The sequence below is a fragment of the Hemitrygon akajei genome, chromosome 31 (assembly GCF_048418815.1).
Source record: "Hemitrygon akajei chromosome 31, sHemAka1.3, whole genome shotgun sequence".
Classification (NCBI taxonomy): Eukaryota; Metazoa; Chordata; class Chondrichthyes; order Myliobatiformes; family Dasyatidae; genus Hemitrygon; species Hemitrygon akajei.
Window position 1 is genome coordinate 15,883,372 of NC_133154.1, and position 26,348 is coordinate 15,909,719.

Sequence of the window (26,348 nt, forward strand, 5' to 3'; positions counted from 1 at the left end):
GGTTGGAACTTCAGTTCTGATTCAATAGACAATAGGTGCAGGAGTAGGCCATTCGACCCTTCTAGCCAGCACCGCCATTCACTGTGATCATGGCTGATCATACACAATCAGTACCCCGTTCCTGCCCTCTCCCCATATCCCTTGACCCCGCTATCTATAAGAGCTCTATCTAACTTTCTCTTGAATGCATCCAGAGACTTGGCCTCCACTGCCTTCTGGGGCCAGAGCATTCCACATATCCACCACTCTCTGGGTGAAAAAGTTTTTCCACATCTCTGTTCTAAATGGCCTACCCCTTATTCTTAAACTGTGGCCTCTAGTTCTGGACTCACCCATCAGCGGGAACATGCTTCCTGCCTCATGTGTGTCCAATCCCTTAATAATCTTATATGTTTCAATCAGATCCCCTCTCATCCTTCTAAATTCCAGTGTATACAAGCCCAGTCGCTCCAATCTTTCAACATATGACAGTCCCCAGCCTCATCCCCAGCCACTGTATGCATTAACTGTGCAAAGAACAGGTTGGCTGCCTACTCTCTCTCATCACAGAGGACAGTCTGTGTCGCACCTGCTGGCATGCATCATGTTGCTTTAGAGAAGGACGTAACAAATTGGTTGCAAGAGGGGTTAACTAGGGAAGGATCACACACTTTAAGCATCCACCAGACAGTATAAGAAACAAATACGTTAGCGGGATTGCCACTCAACACAAATATTGCCCACTGCAAACCTCACCTCCGCCATACAGCTCAGTTGATAGCATGCTGACTTGAGTCAAACAATCGTGGGCTCATTCCTCACATTTGAGACAGTGGCACAGAACCCACACGGCCATTCCCTCCTCTAACAGACCCTCCTGTACTCGCATACACCCTAACCCCTCCCCACCTCTCATATTCTTACAGGCCTATCCACTCTTCTCACTATCCTACTGGGCTTGTACATTCACACCCCCACCCCCAACACACTCTGCTTTAAGAGTTGCAGTAAGCCACCAAGTTTCTTAATCCGACTTTAGATAATTCACTGCCTCTGGAAATCTGCAGGCAAGTCTGCTCACTTTCGCCAGCAAGCACTCTTAGCTTCTGACACTGGCCACCTGGTCACCTGGTGGAGCTGCTGCCTCTCACTATCAGTAAGCTGGGTTTGGTCCCCACCTCTGGTGCTGTCTGTGTGGAGTTTGTACGCTCTCCCTGTGAAGGGTCAATGGGCAGAGTGGTCTCAGGTTGCCCAGAGCAACCAGACTCCATTGCCCATAATTGGAGGCCAGGGAGTGCCACTGCCACACAAATCCAGCTTCCCAGTGCTGTCTGTGAGGAGTCCGCATGATCCTCCTGTGACCATGTGGGCTTCATTCAGGTTCCCCCCACACCCCAAAGATGTGCAGATTACGAGGCTAACTGGCCACTGAAAACTGCCCCAAATATGTAGGTGGCTAATAGAATCTAGGGGGACGTGCAGGGTGAATAAAGCGGGTTGGTCTAAAGGCTGATTTATACTTGTGCGTACGGGCTACGCCGCAGCCTACACCGTAGCCCTGATTTTCACTTCTGCCTCGCTCTACGCCATAGCGAGCATGCGTTGGTGTGCGCCAAAACGCTAGTTGGCGGTGGGGTTTCTATGTCACTGTGTTGAGTTCCTTCGTGAGAGACATGGACGAGGAAATGCATTTCAAACATCTTCGCATTTCGGCAGGTAGATTTGACGATTTGGTTCATCTATTTCGCATCGGTGTACAGACATGGCGGAGAAGAAGCAACTGGAAATGCGTAGGAGGAAATGCGATGTTACCAAGCGGACCAATCACAGTTGTTGCGGTCTGCGTTGCCGCGACGCACAAGTTATTTGGGGAGGTGAACGTCACCCTACGGCGTACGGTACGTGGTACCTACGGCGTAGATGTGACGCACAAGTATAAATCAGCCTTAACAGGAGCTCAGTAGTTAGTGCAGACCTGATGGGCCAAATGGCCTACTATCTCGCCGCAACTCCGTGACCTGAATTAGTGAGTGGGGCAGCTCTGTACAAGAGCTCTACCAGCAGCCCGGCTGTAACCCTGACCACCGGACTACCGGAATGGCTACTGACCACAGCGGGGTAGGACACCCTCCAAGACCAACTGACCGATCACGTTGGGCGACAACGTCAAGAAGTCAGAGGGAAAAGGAAGTAGGGTTTCATCACTGGGGGCACTTGGAGAGAGACTTGAGAGGTGGCGTCAAAGATCACCAGCCACCCAGTGCTTTGCACCGAGCCCAATGGGCAGGCAGTGGTGAGAGAGGGGGGTCCGACAGCAATTTAATACTGTGCATTCTAACCTGGCTTTTGAAGGTGGGGTTCTCATCCAGCTGTTCCTCCTACACAACAATAAGCAGAAGAGAAAAACAGAGCAGACATTAGAAATTTCAAACATAAACCAGCACAAAACATTCCAACACAAGAGCAGCTACAGAGAGAAGTCCACAGGGTAAAGTCTGCAGAGGCTTGTCTGACATACACCAGTCTACAGGGTGTGGTGTGCAGTGACTGGTCTGAAACACAACAGTCTGCGGGGAGCGGTGTACCGACAATGGTCATGCAGAATGTTTACACAGGGTTTAAGAATGGGAAGCACTCTCTGGTTTGGGAGTAGAAGGATATGCTTTTTCTTTGGTAGTAGTACACTTCATGCAAAAAGTATTTGAAGGTTGGTCCTGTGATTCCAGATTTGTGGCATGGAATGGTGACTTAAAAGCCCCAATTTACAGCAGAGGTTGAGGGTGGAGGGAATGATTGGCTGTGGCACTGAGTAATTGTGACCCCGAATGGCAGGATTAGGAAATTTGCAGGATTAGGAAATTGACAGGATTCGGAAATTTACAGGATTAGGAAATTTGCAGGCACTGACTGTTCCCCATGTTTGGTTGCAGTAGGTGCCTTCACCTCCAATCTCTCCTGCATCGTGGGTCAGACACTCTCAACACACAGAGAACATGGTGAGGAGGGACTCTCTAGGTCGGATTTCAGTAATAACCCATGGCAGGACGTGCAAGGGGTTGGTGTAAAAGGGAACACCGGTGAGACAGACAGTCGGGTTTAATAACACTGGCTTATGTCATGCAATTTGTTAACTTCCCAAGCATGATAAATAAATGTAGAAAACAAAAAAAGCTGAGCTACATTAAGTATATATCTGTCTATTAAGTGTTCATGCGTTCAATCGGATGGCAGAGGGAGGGAGTTTGAGTCTTCAGGCTTCTGTACCTCCTTCCCGATGGTAACAATGAAAAGAGAGCATGTGCTGGTTGGACCGCTCCTTGAATACCATGGCTGGTACCCATGATGGGGGAGAGATAGATAGGCATCCATTAGTCTCGTGAGACCATGGATTTGTGCCTTGCAGGCCTGGGCAGGGTTGTATGGGAGACCGGCAGTTGCCTAAGCTGCAAGCCTTCCCCTCTCCATGCCACCGATGTTGTCCAAGGGAAGGGCACTAGGACCCATGTAGCTTAGCACCGGTGTCGTCGCAGAGCAACGTGTGGTTAAGTGCCTTGCTCAAGGACACAACACGCTGCCTCAGCTGAGGCTCGAACCCGTGACCTTCAGATCACTAGACTGATGCCTTATCCACTAGGCCAACACGATGGAGCTGGCTAATTTTACAAGTTTCTGCACCTTACTTATATCTTGTGGAGTAGGCCCCCCATGCCCCCATACCAGATGGTGATGCAGCCAGTCAGAAAGTTCTCCACGGTATATTTGTAGAAGTTTTTGAGCGTTTTAGTTGACAAACCAAATCTCAGCACACTCCTAATGAAATACAGCAGCAGTCTTGCTTTCTTTATAGCTGCATCAATATATCACTGACCATATGCAACTCACAAAATGATCAAAAATAAAGTCCAGATGCTGGAAGTGTAGAAAATGGAAAACGTTGGCAACCCTCACAGGCAGAAAGAACACTGTGCATAGGAACTCAGCAGGTGAGGCTGTATCTGAAACAAATCACACGGCGGCTTTCTCACAACTGAAACTCTGAAGAAGGGCCATTAACCCGAAATGTTAATTCTGCTTCTCCTTCCGCAGATGCTGCCTGACCTGCTGAGTATTTCTGAAATATTTTCTGTGCTCTTTTTAATTTTTATACAATATGTCCTTTCTGCCTGTGAGGTACAGTAGAGACTGTCAGGAGGGAGCTGAATACTAAACTGGGGCTCTTGGAGTTGGGAAAAGGAAGGGGAATCTAATGAGGCGGTGCATGGGACTCAATAATGAAGTGAGATGCAGTGTGCTGAGAGTAGGAAATGTGAACCCACATGATTAACGGTTTGTACCACGATGATGAACATCAGAGAACATTACTGGGGGAAGCGGAAGTTACATCAGGATAAAAAGCAGACAGAGGTGCTGTTTAGAAAATAGTAAGTGCTACAAGACAAATTAAAGAACAGGACATTGAGGATTCTAATGTTTAAGCTAAGATGGCATGGCAGCATAGTGGATAGCACAATGGGTTCAATTCCTGCCACTGCCTGTAAGGAGTTTGTACGTTTACCTTGTAACAGCAAGGGTTTCCTCCCACAGTCCAAAGACGTACCAGTTAGTTGGCATAGGGTATTTTAAGAGCCTCTTGGATAGGTACATTTTTCTGGTTTCAGCTGGAAATCTGGAGTGTGGACTGACCTGGTCTGGTCCTTCAACCTTGGCAATTGCCCCACACTGGTGCTCGATCGCACTCTGTCACCAAGTTTCGGTGATTCTATTGTGTTTGTTCTGATATACAACGAATGCCCACAAGAACAGGAATTTCAGGGCTGTAAGTGGTAACATATATGTACTTTGATAATAAACTTACTTTGAACTTTGATCAGCTCAGTGAAGAGAGGTGGTATAACAAGGGTGAAACAGGAAGTGGAGATTTCATAGGCAAAACAAAGGGAGTTACACAAAAGATTTCTGTAGAATGTATAAATGCAAGGGTTGGACAAGCATGTAGTAATGGTAAGATGTAGAAAGTTAATTTGATTATGTTGGGACAGACAGGTTAGTGGATATCAGAAGGCAGTACATTTTTTGGGGTGAGTTTTCTGCAACAATATGTCCTTAAATCAAAGGACGTGGGCCATTTAAGATTTAGCGATGAGGCAGACTTAGCTAACAGCCCAGCCGTGTATTGAACAGTAGTCATTATTGAACACAACTAAAGTTCTAAAGAGAAGAGCATGAAATTGCTGCTCAGTGGCTCAATTTACGCAAAACTAACTTTTCAATGCAATGCCACAGACTTCCATGGAAACCATGCAAAATCTGTTAATTGGTAGAACCAGAGACCATCAATAGGGAACTCCCGTTGTCAAAGGAAGCCTCTCTCAAGTCTTGAGATGCAACGAACAAAAGGCAACTAAAAAGATATTACAAGTTATAGAAAGAGGGCATTGAAAAGAAACGTGCTAGTGATATCTATATATTATAAAAGCAGAAAGGAAACAGGAGTCTTCAGCACTTTGAAAGTGATGTTGAAAGCGAAGGGAGTTGGTGGTGATCATGGTTAGCTACTCAATATTACACCATGACTGTAAGTGCCGAGCTCGGGTAAGTTCAGTTGCACACTCTGGTTCGGTCTGGGCTACATTGGCACTGCTTTGGACCGTCAAGATGATTTGTGCAATGTCACTGGCATGTTGAAGTTGCAAGACTTACCATGATGGCCAGGTTTGGACAGGCCACGGTCAGGCTTTCAATTTATTCCCAAGCAGGCCTCTACTTCGTCTGGGCATTCACAGTGAAGCAGACATGCCAGCCAACCCAGGTGATACAAAATCAGATACATAGAGCCAACAAAATCCATTGAGCGAAAAATACCATGAAGAAAATAATGGGATTAAGAACTGGTACAACCAAGACCAGACAGCTTTCATCAAAAGGTTCAAGGAAGGCAAGCACATGTATTACAACACCTTGACAATAAGCTTCCAAAATCCTCTTGATTCAGGAAACATTCCTTTAGAATGGAAAACTGCACATTTCCATACAAAGTACAAGAAAGAGAGGCCAGGAAGTTCTGGAGAGGCTAGCCTAATGTTTGTCCTCTGTTAGTTCCTGCCTTCTAGATTTATGGTTGGGTTATGGGAAGTTATGAGAACAGGTTGAGTGAACTTGGCCTTTTATCCTTGGAGCGACGGAGGATGAGAGGTGACCTGATAGAGGTGTATAAGATGATGAGAGGCACTGATTGTGTGGATAGCCAGAGGCTTTTTCCCAGGGCTTGAAATGGCAAACACAAGGGTGCATGGTTTTAAGGTGCTTGGAAGTAGGTACAAAGGGGATGTCAGAGGTAAATTTTTCACACAGAGAGTGGTGGGTGCGTGGAACGCACTGCCAGGGAAGTTGATAGAGGTGGATACAATAAGGTCTTTTAAGAGACTCTTAGATAGATACATGGAGCTTAGAAAAATAGAGGGCTCAGGGAAATTCTAGGCAGTTTCTAGAGTAGATTACATGGTCGGCACAACATTGTGAGCCAAAGGGTGTGTAATGTACTTAGATTTCTATGTTCTGTGTTAATAGCCATGTTATTATTATTATTACTTGTAAAGGTAGTTAGTACTGATGACTATATAATGACCTGGTTCACATCTTTACTGTTATGCTGTAGGTATTTCACTTAGCAGTTCTGTGAGAGCAGAACGTTATTGGTGAGGATACGGGATGATGAGGAATATATGCCATCCAGTTAGGATGTTGGAACTGGGGGGAGGTTTTTATTTGGTGAGGGACACTAAGCTTTTGTTCGGCTGGAGATGAAGAGAGAAGACGCTGGGGAGAACCGGTCGTAGGATACAATCCGGTGGGAGACCAATTTGTTCAAGATGGATTGCGAGCGACATTCGGAAGGTGGTGTGTGCTTTCACACAGGCCAAGGGCCCAGCGCGTGAGTGACAGAGAAGTTCAAGATGAGCTCCATCTTGTGTACATTTGACTGTTTAATTAAAATGGGCCCTTTTCTTTTAGTTTTTCTTTACTAACCCTTCAGTTAAGATTCATAAATATAATTCCTTTAATCGTATACGGTGTACTGTCTGCTATTTGTAACAGGGTAACACATTACACAGCATCCACACAAACAGGGAGAGCTGTCTCAATCGCACAAGTTTGGCGAGACTGGAGGGTGTCTTCCCTACACTTAGGCAGCCAAGGAAACCAGGGTGATTCAAATATATCAAGTTTTTAAAAAGGTTCTTAAAGTAGAAGACAGAAAAAGTCTAAGATACTTATATCAGGGGTTCCCAAACTTTTTTAGGCCATAGACTCCTACCATTAACCGAGGGGTCAGGACCCTTGGATAGGAACCCCTGATTTATATGGATATTCTCAGGCACTTGCAAGAGTTCCCATTCAGAGACTGTTAGCTAAAGTCAAAGTTCATGGAAGCGTTGGAAAGTTATCAGCCTGCCTGGGAAGTGAACTGAGTGGCAGGAGACATAATGTAGGACTAATGGTGAGGTGGACGGACCCATTGGCAGGTCACATCTAACTCACACTGATAGCAGATAGCTTAGAACCAGGTTTATAAATTACTCAGAACACACAAGCTCAAGTACAAGTTTAACAATGACATAAAGGTGGGTGATACTGTGAACCGTTCTGGTGAAAACAATCCCTTGTAAAGAAACATCTGGACCATGTACTACCTTGAAATTCTTTTTGTCCTGTAAATGCCTGCAAGAAAATAAATCTCAAGGTAGTATATTTATTATCAAAGTATTTTTATGTTACCATACATGAGCATGAAATTCATTTTCATGTAGGTATTTACAGGGAGAAAGGAAACTCGAGATGGTATATGATGACATACAGGTATTTTGATAAACTTGCTTGGAATTTCAAAACATTAACACAGTTAGCAAAGGAATTCAGTCCAGGTAAATGTAAAAGTGCTTGAGGAGGATGAACAGAACAAATTACTGAGGAATATAATTTATTCTGGAACAGATCAATGACGCGTGGAGTTAGCTCACAAACTGGCCACAATCTCACTGAACAAGCAAACTCGAGAGGCCAAATAGTTGTCTGTTCCTCACGCCCCGGCTCACTAATACTGGATCGCAATCTAAGGGATCCAAATGTCTTTGTCAACTACTCCCCAAAAAATTCAATTTCCTTTAATGAGATTTCCAGCTCACTCGGCTGCTCACCTTATCCCATCCATTCCCTCTCAGCCACCCACTAGGGTCCTCCCTGTCCAACCACTGTATTCGCCCACCCATCCTATCCCACCCCTGCCCCTTCCCTTTACCCTCAGGGTCACCAGTACTGCCATATTCACACCCATCCCCAACTCCAGCGTCTCCACCAACCACTCCAGTGCCCCCTCCAGCCGAGTCCCGGCACTCTCCCTGCACCCCCACTCACTCGCGTCCTCCTAACTAACTTACTTTGTCACGTCGGGCGAAGAGTTTGGACGAACGTTCTTCCTGAGAGCCTCGATCCAGTTTCTCCGAATCCCAGAGGTCATTGCCGACAGGGTGTACACAAATTCCTTGGTCTAGGGAACAGATCACCTTTTACACAGTGGCAGCAAGACGGGGAACCAGCTCTACCACCTGGCCTTCAGGTGGACAGTGAACACCAGCCCTTTGCTCCACTACTGAAGTGAGCAGGTGGCTTCCACAGTGTCTGTGATGGTGATATCACATCAACGGCAACCAGCATTTAAACGTTGCCTTTAACATCACAACCAGGCCAAGGCTTTTCACTGGATTAATTCCTCCCCTGTCATTATTTGAACATGGAGGAAGGGGAACAGGGGGTGAAGCCTTTTAAATTGGCCATCATTGAAACGTGTTCGGTAGACTGGGAAGATGGAGAGATTTAAGGGAGGGAGATCAGGACGATGGACACAGCGGGAAATGACTGAAACTGGAGATTTGGGAGAGACCAGAACCGGTGCGACGCAGACTGTGGAAACGGGACTGGAGGACGTCTGAAAGTTTGGAAAGGTGAGGTGGAGGAGTGGTGAAGATTTTAACTTGTTCCTAACTTTCCAGTGGATGACATGGTAGCGTAACACTATTACGGCACCAGTGGCCCAGGTTCAATTCCACCGCTGTCTGTAAGGACAGTGATACATTCTCCCCGTGACCACGCGGGTTTCCTCTGAATGCTCTGGTTTTCTACCACCCATCGATTAGTGGGCAAAGAGGCCTCATGGCTACAACTGGGTGGTGCAAGCTCGCTGGGCTGAAAGGGCCTGTTACTGTGCTGTATCGATAAATTTTAAAAAGAGTTAACTATGAGAAGTGCTGGAGAGCGTTCACGGGGACGACGGAAAACGAGGCTTGGCGCAGAGTCAGACAGGGAACACTGAGATGGGCGTGAGTGCAGGGTGAAAGGTGACCACTGCAGTCGTTCACCCTCTGGGGTGAACACTGTTACACCAGTGAATGAGCAGATGCGTGATAGGAATCTCACCTTCCAGAGTTGTAACCAGCCTAATTCAGCTCCAGGGGACTACAAGAGAGCACGGACAGAATGCAATGGCATAGACGTAGCGTCTAGGGATTTACGCTCACCTGTGTTTAGTAGTAAAGCAACAAGGAGTGAGGTCGAGGTGCAAGTCTGAAATCTGATGGTGCGCTCAGGGAACATTGGTGAGGAGTCGCATGGAAATGAGGAACATTTGGGGCCAAGAAGCATGCAGGGTTGCGAGCAGAAACTATTGCTTGTGATTTTCTGGCCACAGTTCAATGTACAGGAATGAGAGCAGGTCCTGTCCAGTTTTAGAGAAGGGAGACATGGTCAACAGCATCCCACATGCTAACCCCTGCTCCCAGTGACCCTGTAACTATTAGTCTTAAAACCTCCTTTGTGATTTCCAACTGTAGTTTTCAAATGGGAAAGGTGAGAACGTCCATGGAAATTGGATCACGAAGTGGAATCCAAATGAACCCTGCGCCTATTTGAACCAACTCTGTATGCAAATCGCACCTTTAATAAGGATCACAAGACCCACAGGTTAGACACTGTAAGTTTCAGGGACACTGGCTACAAGGCTGGTTGAGATTTGCACCTCCACCCTCAAGTTGATAGAATGGAATGAGTGGGGGAGCCTGACACAGATTGAGAGATGGAGGTGGTTGGCGGGGGGGGAGGGTAAAGCTTACTCACATGGATCTGGAATCCATAGTTCCTTTGCACCTGGTACTCCGTGACGTTGCTGCAGTTCCGCAGATCGATCTCTCCATCCAGGTCATTAGCCTGAGCGGAAAGGTGCAAAAGTTAGATGTGACAAGATACAGACGGAAACGTCTTCACCCTTCCAGCATCACCTCAGGTACAACACATTGATCTATATAGTGCCCTTCAACTTCCAAAATGTTCCAAACTTCAGAGAGGCAGTATTCAATAAAACTTTGCACAAACCGTACACTGGGTATTGGGTGCATGATGACATCTTGGTCAGTAACTAGGTTTTAAGGAGATGAGGAGAAAGAAAAAAACTGGGAGGTTTGGTTTGGGAATTCAAGAGCTTAGGAACAGCCTCCAAAATAGAACTGACTACGATCAGGTTCGTGCAAGAGGCTTGAAGTGGAACAGTGTCAGAATCTCAACTTAAACCTTTCCTTTCCATGTACCTGTCCTAATGTGCTGTTAACGCAACTGTCTCTACCGCTTCCTCTGGCAGCTTGTCCCATAAACCCATCACTGTGTGAAGAACTTGCCCCTCAGGTGCCCTTTACATCCTCTCCTTTCACCTCAAATCTATGCCCTCTAGTGTTAGACTCCTCTAGATCATCCCATCCATCCAATCTATAGCCCATTGGCCAAATGTAGGCAACTGGGCTGAAGGGCACGTATCTGTGCTGTATAGTTCTATGACTTTATGTTACCAAGTGAGAGCAGCTGGCCCAGCCTGATACCCACGTGTTCAGTGCACAGTCTGAGTCTCAGGCCCATTGGCACATCTCCTTCCCTCCTCCTGACCACAGCGGACAGGAGCCAGCACCTTCACCCAACCCCATGCCAGGGCCTGATTCTCAGCCCGGATGGCATTGGTGTGTTGGAGGGGAACTGAAAACTGTAGCTGTGCCTCTGACTCCAACCTCCAGCATGATTACAGACCTTAGAAAGCAATTCAACCCCATTTGCAGTGCTCGATAACACACTCCTTTGTCCCTTCCTCTGCAAAAGGCAGGTTCAAATTCCAATGGCGAGCTGTCCTCGACATCCCTCGTGCTGAAAACCTTTCTACCATAATGATTAAATCTGTACTTAACCTCCAACAAACCTTAACCACAATTTGGTTAATGTCCTGGACCATTATTAAAACATAGAACATTACAACACCATAGAGGCCCTTTGCCCCACGATGTTCAGCTGACCTTTTAACCGACTCTAAGATCAATCTAACCTTTCTCTCCTATGTAGCCCTCCATTGTTCTATAATCAAAGTGCCTATCTAAGAGTTTCCAAGGGTTCCCAACCTTTTTTATACCATGGACCCCTACCATTAACCGAGGAGAATGTGGTCCCCAAATTGGGAACCCCAGCTCTAATGTACCTGCCTCTACCAACATCCCTGACACTCAATACTCTCTGTGTTAAAAAAACCTTTGACATCCCCCCTACACTTTGCTCTAATTACCTTAAAATTATTCCCCCTCATATTAGCCCTGGGGGTAAGAAGTTTTGGCTATCCACTATCTATGCCTCTTATCATCCTGCACACCCCTTTCAAGTCACTCCTCATCCTCCTTTGCCCCAGAGAGAAAAAGCCCTAGTTTGTTCAACGTTTCTTCATAAGACATGCTCTCTAATCAAGGCAGCATCCTGGTAATTCTGAGATACTGACACTGCATCCTGGTAAATCTTCTCTGCACCCTCTCTAAAGCTTCCACATCCTTCCTATAATCAGAACTACTATATTCTTACAACATCAGGGTCCCTGATTGATGCTGTCAGTTGCCAAGATCAGCTGCTTGATCCAATTCTCTAAAATCAAGTTAGCTTAAGCTGTTGTCATTTCAAAATTCCCTGTTCGTACAACATAGAACAGTACAACACAGGAACAGCTAGGGTGGCCCACAATGTTGCACCTTAATGATTTTATAGACATCCGTTAGTCTCAAGAGACCATGGATTTGCACCTTGGAAAGTTTCCAGGGCGCAGGCCTGGGCAGGGTTGTATGGGAGACAGGCAGTTGCCCATGCTGTAAGTCTCCCTTCTCCATGCCACCTATGTTGTCCAAGGGAAGGGCAAGGGCTGATACAACTTGGCACTGGTGTCATTGCAGAGCAATGTGTGGTTAAGTGCCTTGCTCAAGGACACAACACGCAGCCTTAGCTGAGGTTCGAACTAGCTACCTTCAGATCACTAGACCAATGCCTTAACCACTTGGCCACGTTAGTGATTAAACACCTTACTAAATTAATCCTTTCTGCCTATACAATATCCTTATCCCTTCATTCTCTGCACATTATTTACCTATCTAAGAGCTTCAAAAATGCATCCATCATATTTGTCCCCCATTCCCACACACATTCTTGTGTGGGAATTCTTGGCTCACAGGGCATGTGCTGTCACGAGAGGCTGGATAAACTTGGGTTGTTTTCTCTGGAGTGTCGGAGGCTGAGGGGAGATCTGATAGAGGTTTACAAGATTATGAGAGGCATAGACTGGACAGGGAGTATCTGTTTCCCAGGGTTGAAATGTCTAATACCAGAGGGCACGCATTGAAGGTGAGAGGGGTAGGTTCAAGCGGGATGTGAGGGGTAAGTTCTTTTACTCAGAAGTTCATGGATGCCTAGAATGTGCTGCCTGGTATGATGGTAGAGGCAAATACATTAGAGGCTTTTAAGAGACATTTGGATAGGCACATGGATGTGAGGAAGATGGAGGGAAATAGACATGGTGTAGGTAGGAATGATGAGTATTTTGGGTGTTTTTAATTTGCTTTTCAGCTGGCTCAGCACAACATTGTGGGCTGAATGGCTGTACTCTTCTATTCCTGACACCCACCACTCTCTGTGTAATTAATTTGCCCCTCACATCCCCTTTGAGTTTAGCCCCTCTGCCCAGGAAAAGCATACTGGCTGCCTACTCTATCTGAGCACCTCATTACTTTAATAAACCTCAAACAGGTCTCCCCTCAGCCAAATCAAAGAGTTTTACACAGTGCCAGCTAGATTTGAATCCTTGCCCACAGAAGTGAACCAACCCACAACACTGTCCGCCCAGTGCCAATTCGTGTCCTCACTTTTTCTCTCTGATGCACTGGCACCAAGTACTGGGGGTGTGGTTGATGCTTCATAAGACGACTTACCTCTTCCGCTGTGGAGTCTCGGTAATATCTCAAGCTGCAGTCTGTCAGAACAAACCAGTGTTTTTTCCACTGAAACAGAAGAATATTGACATGAATTGTCTCTTACTAATCAGGAGGGTTAGTCAGTAAGGTGGCATCTGTGCCCATGCATTTACCCAAGGTAGTGGATGGGCACCCATGGCTGGGAGGTACCATGTTCTGTCTCTGGTCGGGGCCAAGTGACCACAGCCTGGAGAGTGACAATGAGGACAGCACCCTTGAGCCCAGGGAAGAGTAGCCAGGTATCTCACTCCTGTTGGGTGCCTTGCAGTTTATACCAGGACTGAGTCTGGACAGGACTGATGTTCCTCACAAACCAAACAGAAACCAACCTGAATTCTACAGTCAAGGAGGAAAAGGGGAAGGGACCAGCAATGGGCAAGGGAGCTCCAAGTGGTGGTGCCTTGATTTCTGACCACGATTTGAGCTCCCCTTGCCCACATTTCGGCTTGGACTGCTGTGAAGTTCCAGGGCACTCAATCTCACCAAGGGCCATTCAGCCCATCATACCAAGTTGTGTCACCTCACCAAGGCCCTCCAATGCGTTATCCCCTTCCTACATTATTATTTAAAAGTACATCGCGCAACAGGTTCTTCTAGCCCCACGGGCTGCACCACCCAACAACCCACCTATTTTAACCCTAGCCTAATCACAGGTAATTTACAACAGCCAATTAACCTACTAACTGGCACATCTTTAGACTATGGGAGGAAACCAGAGCACCCGAAGGAAACACACTTGCTCACGGGAAGGGCGTACAACCTTCTGACTCTGAAATGCCCCGAGCTGTAACATGGTCTTTCCAAATGTTACGTTAGATACTGCCGATGACAGCAGCTCAATGTGCAAAAGAATGCTTCTCTTGGTGCCTCACCCTTACTGGTCGTAACTAATAGGCTCTTGATTAGTCAGGGCATCAAAGGTTACGGGGAGAAGACAGGAGAGTGGGGTTGAGGGGGACAACAAGCCAGCCATGATGGAATGGTGGAGCAGACTCGATGGGCTGAATGGCCCCATTCTGCTCCTATGCCTCGTGCTCTTTTACCAAACACCTGTTAACTATTTCCACTGGTTACCGACTTCCCCCACATTTTTTTGTTTGTTTGATTAACTTTCAGATTGCCTCTAGCCTTCCCAGAGAAGAATTAACGGGATGAACATGCAGAAGATATTTCCTTCTGGGGGAGGGCCGGGGTCCCACCCATTTAGGGCGAAGAAGGCAATTTGCTTTTCTCTCAGAAGTTTGGGAGTCATTGAAACCCTCTTCATCAAAGACCAGTGGAAGCAGAGCCCAAGAATAATTTTAAAGCATAGATTAAAATAAGAAACATGGTGAAAGGTTTCTGTGGGGGTTGCAGGGAATGCAGGATGGAAGTTACAGTGAACTCTGCCATGTTTTTATTGAACAAAAGAGCAGGTTTGAGGTGTCGAGTAATTTCCTCCTACTGATTTGTCCATTTGTATGTTAGTAATAATCTTAATTAGTCTCCCCCACGTAACTGAACAGTTTCTGTGTTGGTACCACGACACTAAACTCTTATACTTCACCAAGGTCTCGATAACCTTCCTGAAGTAAGGTGCCACGATACCACAACCCCTTCCCCAGATGAATTCTATAGCAGTGTGCTTTAAATGGTTAGCTTCACGTCCTGTATTAATAAAGCAAATTGCAGTGTTTGTACAGCAGCCAACACATTTTGCTGCCTTTCCACCTTCAAAGACTTACGCTCAGTATCCGGAATAGATTCCGATCATTGTCAATGTTTGAGCCAGGTCAACATCCACATCCCAAAAAAAAGCAATTGTGCCTTGTGTTGTTTACAGATCTAGGTCCGAATCTAGTGTCATAATCTAAACAAATTCTTGATCAACATCAACATCTGACTCAAACTTCGACCTCGACTCCACTGAGCCGGATCCTTGCCAGTGACTGAGGCAGGCTGCAATTTTAAACGATGGCCGCAGTCATTGGACAGAGTGGGAAAAACGGCAACAACTATTCATTACTGATGGTGGGTCTTGGCCAAAAATGTCGACCCTTTACTTCTCCCCACAGATGCTGCCGGACCTTCTGAGTTCCTGTGTGTGTTACTCTGGATTCCCAGCATCTGCAGAATCTCTTGTGTAATATTAATTAGCATCTCTTCTGTTGAAGGCTCCCTGGAGTGGGTATAATGCAGGGCTGGCTCGGACGCTGGGGGGGAAGGGGGGGGGCTCGGACATGGGGGTGGGGGTCGGACGTGGAGGGGGGCTTGGACACGGGGGTGAGTACAATGCACGGGTGGATAACATGTAGGGGTGATGAAATGCAGGGGTAGGGTATTACACAGGGGTAGACACCATGCAGAGCAGAGATTACCCAGAGGCAGGTACAACACAGGGCATTTTGCTGACGGACACTTACCTCGCCAGTATCACCCAGAATGGACATCCAGCCCTTCTTGAAATTCAGGAGGTCTGGCTGAAATCAGAAAAGCAAAGATAAGGTGATGCCTCCTGTCCCAAACTAAATGGAAACATGTTAATTACCTTCCCAAATAACAGAAAACTTCAGCACTGCAAGATTCATCCTGTTGTTCTAAACATTTGATTAGTTACTTATTCAAAGTAAATTTATTATCGAAGTACATTCATTCTGAGATTGATTTTCTTGTGGGTATATGCAATAAGTCCAATAACCGTAGCAGAATCAATGAAAGACTGCACCCGGCAGGGCGGACAAACAGTGTACAAAGGACAACAAACTGTGCAGATACAAAAAGAAAGAAAAAAAAGTAATAATAAAAATAAATAAGGATCAATAAATATTGAGAACATGAGATGATGAGTCCTTGAAAGTGAGTCTGTAGGTGCTGGGAGCATTTCAATGATGGGGCAAATGAAGTTATCCCCTCTGGTTCAAGAGCCTGATGGTTGAGGGGTAATTACTGTTCCTGGACTCCTCTGCCATCTGATTCTGAAATGGACATTGAACCTGTGAATACTATCTCACTTTTTAATATATATTATTTCTGTTTTTGCATGATTTTTAACCTATTCAACATACATATACAGCTATTTATTTATTTACTTATTAATTTCCCTGTTCTATATTATGTATTGCATTGAATTGCCGCTGCTAACTTAACAAATTTCACGACATATGCTGGTGATAATGAACCTGATTCTGGACCTGGTGGCACGAGTTCTGAGGCTCCTGTACCTTCTTCCTGATGGCAACAGCGAGGAGAGAGCATGGCTTGGGAGGTGGGGGTCCCTGATGATGGATGCCTCTTTCCTGCCACAACGCTCTGTGGAGATGTGCTCAATGGTAGGGAGAGTTGGACCTGTGATGGACTGGGCCATATCCACAACTTTTTGTAGGATTTTCCCTTCCAGGGTATTGGTGTTTCCAAACCAGGCTGCGATGAGGCTAGACAATACTAATCTATAGAACTTCGTCGAAGTTTTAGATGTCCTGCCAAAACTTCGCAAACTCCTAAGGAAGTAGAGGTACTGCCATGCTTTCTTCGTAATTTCCAAGATGTAGACAAATTTCAAGGTGTACAATTAATATGCTTTAAATCCTAAATTTTCATGGCACTTGCGTGCTGAGTCCAGGACAGATCCTCTGAGATGAAAACACCGAGGAATTTAAAGTTGCCGACCTTCTCCACCTCTGATTCCCCGATGAGGACTGGCTCATGGACCTCCACTTTCTTCCTCCTGAAGTCAGTAATCAGCTCCTTGGTTTTGCTGACATTGAGTGAGGGATTGTTGCTTAGGCAACTCTCAGGCAGATTTTCAATCTCCCTCTTGTTGTTAGCAAACTTAAATATGGCTTTGGAGCTGTGGTTAGCCTCACAGTCGTAAGTGTAAAGTGAGTAGAGCAGGGGGTTAAGCACACAGCCATGTGGTGCACGTGCGCGGATGGAGATTGTGGGGGGAGATGTTGTTACCAATCCCAACTGACTGGGGTCTGCAAGTAAGAAAACCGAGGATCGAATTGCACAAGGAGGAACTGAGGCCAAGGTCTTAAAGCTTATTGATTAGCTTTCACAGAACCCTGCCACGGCGGGGGAGATTATCCGCTTACGCTGCCAGCCCAGGTTCCATGATCCAGAGACCCGCTCTCCTGATCCTTCTTCTTTCATCGAATCCTTTTTGGAAGTTGTTCCTGAATCTGGTTCCACCAGCCTTTCAGGCAGCACACGTCAGAAAGTAGCAACTTGCGAATAAAATCAAATTCCATAATCACATCTTTTGCATTTTCTGTTGATTCACATAGGACACACCGCTGAGGGAAGCTGCCTTTCCCCTTCTGCCCTTTCAAACCCTTTAATGATTTTCACACCTCAGTTACATTTCCCAGACTGTGCTCAGTGTGCTGATGACCATAAAACGTAGGAGCAGAATCAGGCCATTTGGCCCATCGAGTCTGCTCTGCCATTCGATCATGGCTGATTTATTATCCCTCTCAACCCCATCCTCCTGCCTTCTCTTCATAACTTTGATGCCCTGACTGATCCAGAGCTTATCAACCACCATTTTAAATATACCACATGACTTGGCCTCCATAGCCGTCTGGGACATTGAATTCCACAGATACACCATCCTCTAGCTTAAGAAATTCTTCCTTATCTCTGTTCTAAAGGAACATCCTTGTATTCTGAAGCTGTGCCCTCTGGTCCTAGACTCTCCCGTTTTAGGAAACATTCTCTCCATGTCCACTCTATCCAGACCTTTCAAAATTTTATAGGTTTCAATGAGATCCTCCCACATTCTTTTAAACTCCAGTGAGCACAGGCCCAGGCCCATCAAACGCTCCTCAAATGTTAACCTTTTCATTTCTGGGATCATTCTCCTGAACCTCCTCTGGACCTTCTCCAATGCCAGCACATCCTTTGTTGGATAAAGCTCCCAAAACTGCTCACAATACTCCAAGTGCACTCTGGATTAATGCCTTATAAAGCCTCAGCATATTTAACAGGCAGAGTTTTTGAGATACAGTGAAGGACAGTGAGTACTGGGATGTGGAACCATTTCTTCACTCAGATGGGGTGAGCTGGTGGGTGAGCTTTAATTACCAACCTGTCTCTCCCACAGAGGGTGGCGGAAGTCAGGACACTAAACTTTCGGGGGGGGGGGGTAGTCAGGTTTCTAAACACAGAAGGCACCGAAGGGTGCGTGCAGGGAGTGAGAATGTGGCATTAAGATGGAAGATCTGACATGGATATACTGAATGATAAGAGGAGGCTAGAAAGGTCTGCTCCTCAGCAGTTACCACCAAAGTGGAATCCGTGGGTCTGACTGAGTGGCACAAATTGGGGGGGGGGGGGGGGTACAATAACGTAGCGGGTAGCACAATGCTTTACAGTACAAGTGACCCAAGTTCAATTCCCGCCACTGCCTATAAGGAATTTGTACATACTCCCCCTGACCTTGTTGGTTTCCTCCAGGTGCTTTGACTCCCTCCCACAAGTCCAAAGATGTACAGGATGGTAGGTTAATGCCCTGACTGATCCAGAGCTTATCAACCACCACATGACTTGGCCTCCACGGCCGTCCACAGATACACCATCCTCTAGCTAAATTGTCCTGTGATTAGACTAAGATTAAATCAGGAGACTGCTGGGTAGCATGACTCAAAGGGCCAGAAGGGCCTGTTCCACACTGTATCTCAATAAATAAACAAACTCGAATATAGGCCCTTCAGCCCATCTAACCCCTGAAATCACACTGATGTTTTTGCTCATCTACACAATCCCATTTGCCCACTTTAGGACCGTATCTTTCAAGCCTTGCCTACTCAAGTATCTTCTCAATTCCTTTTAAGTATACTGATTGTATCTGACTCCACCACTTCCTCTGGCAGAATGTTCTAGATATCAACCACTCTCTGTGTAAAAGCCTTACTCCTCCAATACTTTCAAGTTCCTTCCTCTCAGTTTAAACTGCACCTTCTTGTTTCTGTCACCCCCTACCACGGAACAAGACGTTAACTAACTACCCGATCTAAGTCTTTCACAGTGTTACACTTTTATCAGGTTCCCATTCAAGCTCCTTCAGCTGAGGAGGCCCAGCCTACCTGATCTCTCCTCAGAGCTGGAGGCCTCCAGTCCAGGAAACATCCTGACGGTAATGGGTGGCCAGGCTCCAACCTGCCACTGGGGAGCCTGTTCTGGTCTAGGCCATGCCTCCAATTAACTCCCCTTGCTTGAGAAGGAGAAGGTTATCTCCTGAGCAGAGAGGGTCTGATCTCAATAACCTCACATAATGTTGCTTCTGTAAGGCCAGCTACTTGCTGCTGCCGGTTCCGATGAAGCCTCTGCTGAGCCACCTTGAACCTGCCAGTTCCGAGCTAGGTGACCACCGAAACTCAGAATGGATGACCTTCAGGCTCTGGGAGATTGGGCGGCATGGTAGTGTAGTGGTTAGCACAACATCTTACAGTACCAGCGACCGGGGTTCAATTCCTGCCTCTACCTTGAAGGATTTTTTATGTTCTTCTCGTGGCCGCGTGAGTTTCCTCTGGGTGCTCCCGTTAACTGGTCATTGTAAATTGTCTCGGGATTAAATTGGGGGACGGTTGGGCAGAGCAGCTTGAAGGACCAGAAGGACCTTTCCACGCAGTATCTCAATAAAATAAAATTTTAAAAAATCCGTCTTCCTCTGCTCTTTTAACCTTCTCGTTACTCCCAGAATACTTAGACGCACTTGGGTTGGTGGAAGAGTCAGAAATAGCATTGCAGAAGTTAGCAGAATGTTCCCCAAGTGTTACCTCTTAATTCCTAGAAAGTGTTACGCTGACGTACAAAATGACCACAAACCACGTACTGCAGGTGATTTTCTCAAGTGAAGCTGAACTCGAATGTGAAATCTTCACCCCAGCATAAACCTTTTCACCTGAGTAAGCGAAGCACTGTCCTCACAATTCCTTGCAGGTGCGTTCTCAGAGAGTTTCTATTGACTGTGGATATACTCCCACACAATGGGTGTGGTACGTAATCACAGTACAATTGAGATCTCCTTTAAACTGCATGGAACACCCAACAAATCAAATGAAAAATAAAGTCTGGATGTACTAGTTTGCTGCCATTCCTATGGTGCAGATTGTTAGCGATGGTGGGACTAATGCAAGATCGTCAACTATAAAGACGACGCGTTGTTAAAGGGCTTTTCTCAAACATGTTTATCAGTTGTCCCACGGATACCATTTCCTTTCCTTTATCTGTCGCCCGCACAAGGACATGACTCTGGACATCCCAACACCAGTGTAGCCCAAAGGTCAATCAGAAGTCCTGAGCAAAGCACAAAGGTTGATCGGAAGTTCAGAACTGAAGTCGCAGTGGCTGGAACCTTGAGAAGCCTCTGACAACCAAGTCCAGCTCCTGGCCTTCACATGTGGCTTAGCTACTAAGCCAGGTGGAACCGTTTCTACTGACAGGAGGAGGAGCAAAGGTGGGTTACTGGCACCTTAAAACCAGTCGCTTTGGGCAAACAGGGCTCGTTAGCCGTGGGTGAGCTCAGCTAGGAGAAGGAAAACTCTGATCTCAAACCTCCGCTGCCTTGCAGCTATACCCACTCACGGGGAAGGCTTTGGGAGAAAACCTCAAGGGAAAAATCCGGAGCTGGAGTCGCTAAAGCAGTCTTACATTGAGTTCAATGCTGATTAGCAACTCCTGCGACGCCAGTGGTGCCAAACTGTATTGGTCTCTGCCGTTCCTTTGGGTTCATCAGTTGTGTGGAGAGGGGGAGCTTGCTACGTTTGTACATGGGCAACAGCTTGCTCTCTGTACTGTACTGCCCAGGCTTGGGTATCAATACCACTAGGACGCAATATCCATGGTCAACTCTGACCGACGGAGGCCCTCACCTCACCTGCCTGGCCTGCTGAGTTGCTCCAGCATTTTGCGTGCATTTCCTCTGGAGGTTGCAAGCTTAAATCCACTCCGTCGACAAGGCAACTCTCAGGAGCTGGGTAAAGGGTCCCACACGTAGAGGAGCAGCCAACTCTCAGCCGCTTTAAGGGATAATCAGGTCATTAAAACACGACTCCCAGAAATTATCCTCCAGCACTGATTGTCAGTGCATTCGCGACTGGGCAAATTCCAGTGGAATCTGCATAAAGACGGCTGCGGCTAGAAGCAGGCAGCACAAAGCAGCTGACAGAGTTGCTGGTCAGACGGGATACACACTTCCAACACCTTGCTGTCCACTGATCCCAGAAGGATCTTGGCTCTTAAAGGCACACTCCCCTCAGCAGGCACTCACCCACAACACACAGCTTGGCTGCACTGGAGTCAGGGGCTGTGGGAGGAGCAGAACACGGGGTCCGTGGATTTAGTGACTCATTAATGTCCCAATGGGTCAGGCACTGAGTGGCCCAGGGGAACCATCCCTCCTATAACAGGAAGACCCTGGCTGAATGTATCAGATATGACCCCCGGCTGAGTCAATGCTCACTCATTCAGACATTAACCTCACACCCTCGCAACATCAGCTGGGGTGAGACGTCTCAGTACGGGGACCGGAGATTCAGTCACATGCTACAATCAGTGCAGGAGCTCTTATATTGGAAGGTAGGCTGGGGAGGGGATTACTGGTCATCGGGACTCCCTTGGCAGGTCCCTTGTGAGCTACGGTGATGTGAAGGGTTGTGGGGAGACGGTCACTTTTGCCCACACTGGGGACCCCTGCAAGATCTTTGCAAACAGTGTCTGTGAGGAGCTTCTCATTGCCTGTGTATTTAACAGCTTGCTTCCCCAATCAACTAGCAGACGGGGATGTTGTACCTGTCACTGTGAGTTACAGGCTGATGGGGGTGTTGTACCTGTCACTGTCAGACATGAACAGATAGGGATGCTGTACCAGTCACTGTGAAACACAGGAAGACGGAGGTGTTATACCTGTCACTGTCAGTCACAGGCAGACAGGGATGTTGTACCTGTCACTGTCAGTCACAGAAAGATGGGGGTGTTGTACCTGTCACTGTGAGACACAGGCAGATGGGGATGTTGTACCTGTCACTGTGAGTTACAGGCAGATGGGGATGTTGTACCTGTCACTGTGGGTCACAGGCAGATCTGATCACTTGGCTGTCCTTCTCCTACCCACATACAGGCAGAGGCTAATGAGGTTCGCTTCAGAGGAAAGTAAAACAGAGAATTTGTCATGTGAGGGATGTGGAGCGGCTACAGGATTGCTTTGAATCGGTGGACTGGGCCGTGTTAAAGGATTCATCAGAGGATCAGAATGAAGACATCACAGTTGTCACGGACTTTATTAAAACAGTTGCAGATGAGTGTGTCCCCACAAAATCATTCAGAGACTCCCTCAACAACAAGCCCAAGATGAACCATGAGATGCACAATCTGCTGAGGGTCTGATCAGTGGCATTTAGGTCTGGCGATCAAGCAAACAACACGAAGAAGGGGCAATTCAGCACCAAACTTGAATCACTGAAGGATGCTTGACAGCTGTGCCAGGGATTGAATGCTATTACCTTTTACAAAGTGAAACTAAACACCATCAGTGATGACAAGGCTTCGCTCCCTCATCAGCTCAATGCCTTCTGTGCTCATGCTGACATATGGAGGAACCTTCACGAATCTCCACGGCCTCCCATCACCCTGTGATTTCAGTCTCTGTGGCCGACGTGAAAACATCCTTCAGGAGGGTGAATCCATGGAAAGCATCCAGCCCAGACTGCGTACCCGGCCAAGTACTAAAGACCTGTGCCAATCAAATGGCTGGGGTTCACTGTGATCTTTAACATGTCGCAAGATGCATACATTAGGATGCTATTTATCAATTACAGCTCAGCATTCAATACTATCATCCCCTTAAAACTAATCAATAAGCTTCAAGACCTTGGCCTCAATACCTCCTTGTGCAATTGCATCCTCGATTTCCTCACTTGCAGACCCCAGTCAGTTCAGATTGGCAAGAACATCTCCACAATCTCCATCAGCACAGGTGCACCACAAGGCTGTGTGCTTAGCCCCCTGCCCTACTCACGTTACAGTTATGACTGTGAGGCTAAGCACAGCTCCACTGCCATACTTGAGGTTGCTGACAGTACCACTGTCCTAATCAAAGGTGGTGACGAATCCGTGTAAGGAGGGAGACTGAAAATCTGGCTGAGTGCTGCCACAACGACAACTTCTCACTCGATGTCCGCGAGACCAAGGAGCTGATTACTGATTTCAGGAGGAGGAAACTGGAAGTCCGTGAGACAGTCTTCATTCGGGGGATCAGAGGTGGAGAGGGTCAGCATTTTCAAATTCTTCGGTGGCGTCACTTCAGAGAATCTGTCCAGCATGTACGTGCAATTATGAAGAAAGCACGGCAGCCCCTCTACTTCCACGGAATTTTGCGAAAATTGGCATGACGTCTGAAACTGTGACAAACTCTATAGATGTGTGGTGGAGAGTATATTGACTGGCTGTATCACAGCCTGGTATGGAGACATCAATTCCCTCCAATGGAAAATCCTACAAAAAATAGTCAATACAACCCAGTCCATCAAACCTTTCCCACCACTGAGCACATCTACATGGAGCGCTGACGCAAGAAAGCAGCGTCCATCGTCAAGGACCTCCACCATCCAGGCCATGCTTTTTTCTCACTGCTGCCATCAGGAAGGAGGTACAGGAGCCTCAAGGACCTACACCACCAGGTCCAGGAAGGGTTATTACCAGAGGGGATAACTTCATTCACCCCATCAATGAACTCCAAGGACTCTTCATCTCATGTTCTCAATAATAAATAAATAAGCAATAAATATCATTATTTTTCTACTTTGTATTTGCACAGTTTGATGTCTTTTGCACGTGGGTTGCTTCTCTGTCCTGTTGGGCGCAGTCTTTCATTGCTTCTATTGTGTTTCTTGGACTTACTGAGTACGTCTGCAAGAAAATAAATCTCGGGGTTGGATATGGTGACATAGATAGCTCTGTGCAAAAGTCTTAGGCATCCTAGATTTTTTTCTATAAATTTTGTTTCAGATGGTTGTTTTTTTCATGTCTTCTGCATTAGTGTGTCAGTAGAAAAGAGCAAACTTTAGATTTTCAAAGATCCGTTTTCCAAAAAGTTAAATGTTAGAGAAATTTTTGTATTTCATTAAAGAAAGTACAGTTGGCCCTCCTTATCCGCGGATGCTCAAATCCCTTATTTAACCTGTCTCAGTGAGGTGGTCTTTAGGACCCAGCGGAACCCCGGACCTTATTTGACCTGTATCAGCACGGTGGACTTTAGGACCTGGCACAGCTCTGAATCCGCAGTGTTTCTGTTCACGAAAATAATCACGATTGAAAATAAAGTGGAAGTAATAAAGCGATCAGAAAGTGGTGAAATGCCATTGGTCATTGGAAAAGCGTTAGGCTACAGTCGGTCAACGATCAGAACAATTTTAATGGAGCATTTGAACGGCCCTGCCCCGATGAAAGCTACAATTATTAATAAGCAATGCAGTGGTTTAATTATTGAAATACATATGTTTCTTAAGTGTTTTATATGCATAGAAAGGTAAAATATGTACTATATACTAAGACAAACGTTTTACTAACAGGCTACATAATACCAGATGTACCTGATCGAACTTCAAATCCGACTTAAAGACGGACTCAGGAACGGAACTTGTTCATGACCCGGGGACTGTATGTATTTTTAAATCATCTCTAGATTACTTATAATACCTAATACAATGTAAATGCTATGTAAATAGTTGTTATACCGTATTGTTTAGGGAAAAATGACAAGAAAAAATAGTCTGTACGTGCTCAAACAACGAGTGCTAGAGAGCGAACTTCTGGGTTTTCCTGATCCGCGGTTGGTTGAATCCGTGCATGCGGAACCCGCGGATAAGGAGGGCCGACTGTAACATATTAAGTAATAGACCACTTCTCAAATAAAAGCTCGATTACTTTGTAGGTGTTTGAACAAAGATAGCAAACAGGTGCTAATGATCAATGACATGATGAGTTGAATGGACGAAATTGAAACAGAAATGGGTGCAGAAAGAGTCACACTGGGCAAAGGATGACCAAACTAAAAGGCGAGGGTGTGGCAGGTGTGACAGTTTAACCTTCAAATCATCAGTTCTTGCACCATGGCAAGAGTGGGCATAGCAACAAGACACAAGGTGGGCATCCTGCATCAGCAAGTCCTCTCCCAGCCAAAATTTCTTGCAGACAGGAGCTTCAAGATGTCCTGTCCAAGCTCTCCTGGAGAAGCACAAAGAAACGGGCAAGAGTGAGGACCAGAAACACAGCGGTCGGCCACGGAATCTGAGTGTAGCAGACGAGATATACATCAAACTGACTTCCCTTCTAAAATCAGAAGAAGTTCAGTTCAGGACTTACAGAAACCACTGGGACTGAAATACACTCGTCTTCAGTCCAGAGCAGACTTGTCAGAAACGGTCTTTATGGAAGAGTTGATGCCAAAAAGCGATTCCTCCAAAGTAGAAACAAAGCCAAGAGACTCACCTATGTACAAAAGCACAAGGACTGGGGTGCTGGACAATGGCAGCAAGAACTCTGGACTGATGAGTCAAAATTTGAAATTTTTGGCTCAAACAGGGGGCAGTTTGTCTGTGGAAGAGCTGTGGAGTGCTACATGGGTGAGTGTCTGCAGCCAACAGAGAAGCACAGTGGAGGTTCCCTGGAAGTGTGGGGCTGCATTTCTGTAAATGGAGTTGGTGAACTGGTTAGAATTAATGGATTCCTCAACGATGAGAAGTACAAGCAGATTCTCATCCACCGTGCAATATCATCAGGGAGGCGTCTGACCAGTCCCAACTTAATTCTGCATCAGGACGATGACTCCAAACACGGCCAAAGTCAAAAAGAACTATCCTCAGGAAAAAGGAGTTCTGCAACAGATGGTTTGGCCTCCACAAACCCCTGATCTCAACATCATCGAGGCTGTCTGGGATTTCCTGGAGAGACAAAGCAAATGAGAAAGCCAAAGTCTGCAGACAAACTGTGGCAAGTTCTCCAAGATGCTAGGAACAACAACCAGCC

General features: G+C 46.4%; 1 protein-coding gene across 10 annotated transcripts in view; it reads right to left on the bottom strand.

The window, feature by feature from the left end:
• The window catches only part of LOC140719429 (myosin phosphatase Rho-interacting protein-like), a 290,247-nt gene that overhangs the window by 47,187 nt on the left and 216,712 nt on the right, over window positions 1–26,348 (bottom strand). For 9 of the 10 annotated variants that reach the window (XM_073034087.1, XM_073034090.1, XM_073034088.1 and 6 more), the window contains 5 exons: window positions 15,746–15,802; window positions 13,302–13,370; window positions 10,147–10,236; window positions 8,415–8,524; window positions 2,319–2,357 (listed from right to left, as the gene is read on the bottom strand). In XM_073034087.1, coding sequence (XP_072890188.1) covers window positions 2,319–2,357; window positions 8,415–8,524; window positions 10,147–10,236; window positions 13,302–13,370; window positions 15,746–15,802 — 365 coding nt within the window. The remainder of the gene's footprint in view (window positions 1–2,318; window positions 2,358–8,414; window positions 8,525–10,146; window positions 10,237–13,301; window positions 13,371–15,745; window positions 15,803–26,348) is intronic. The other variant, XM_073034091.1, reaches the window with a different exon arrangement.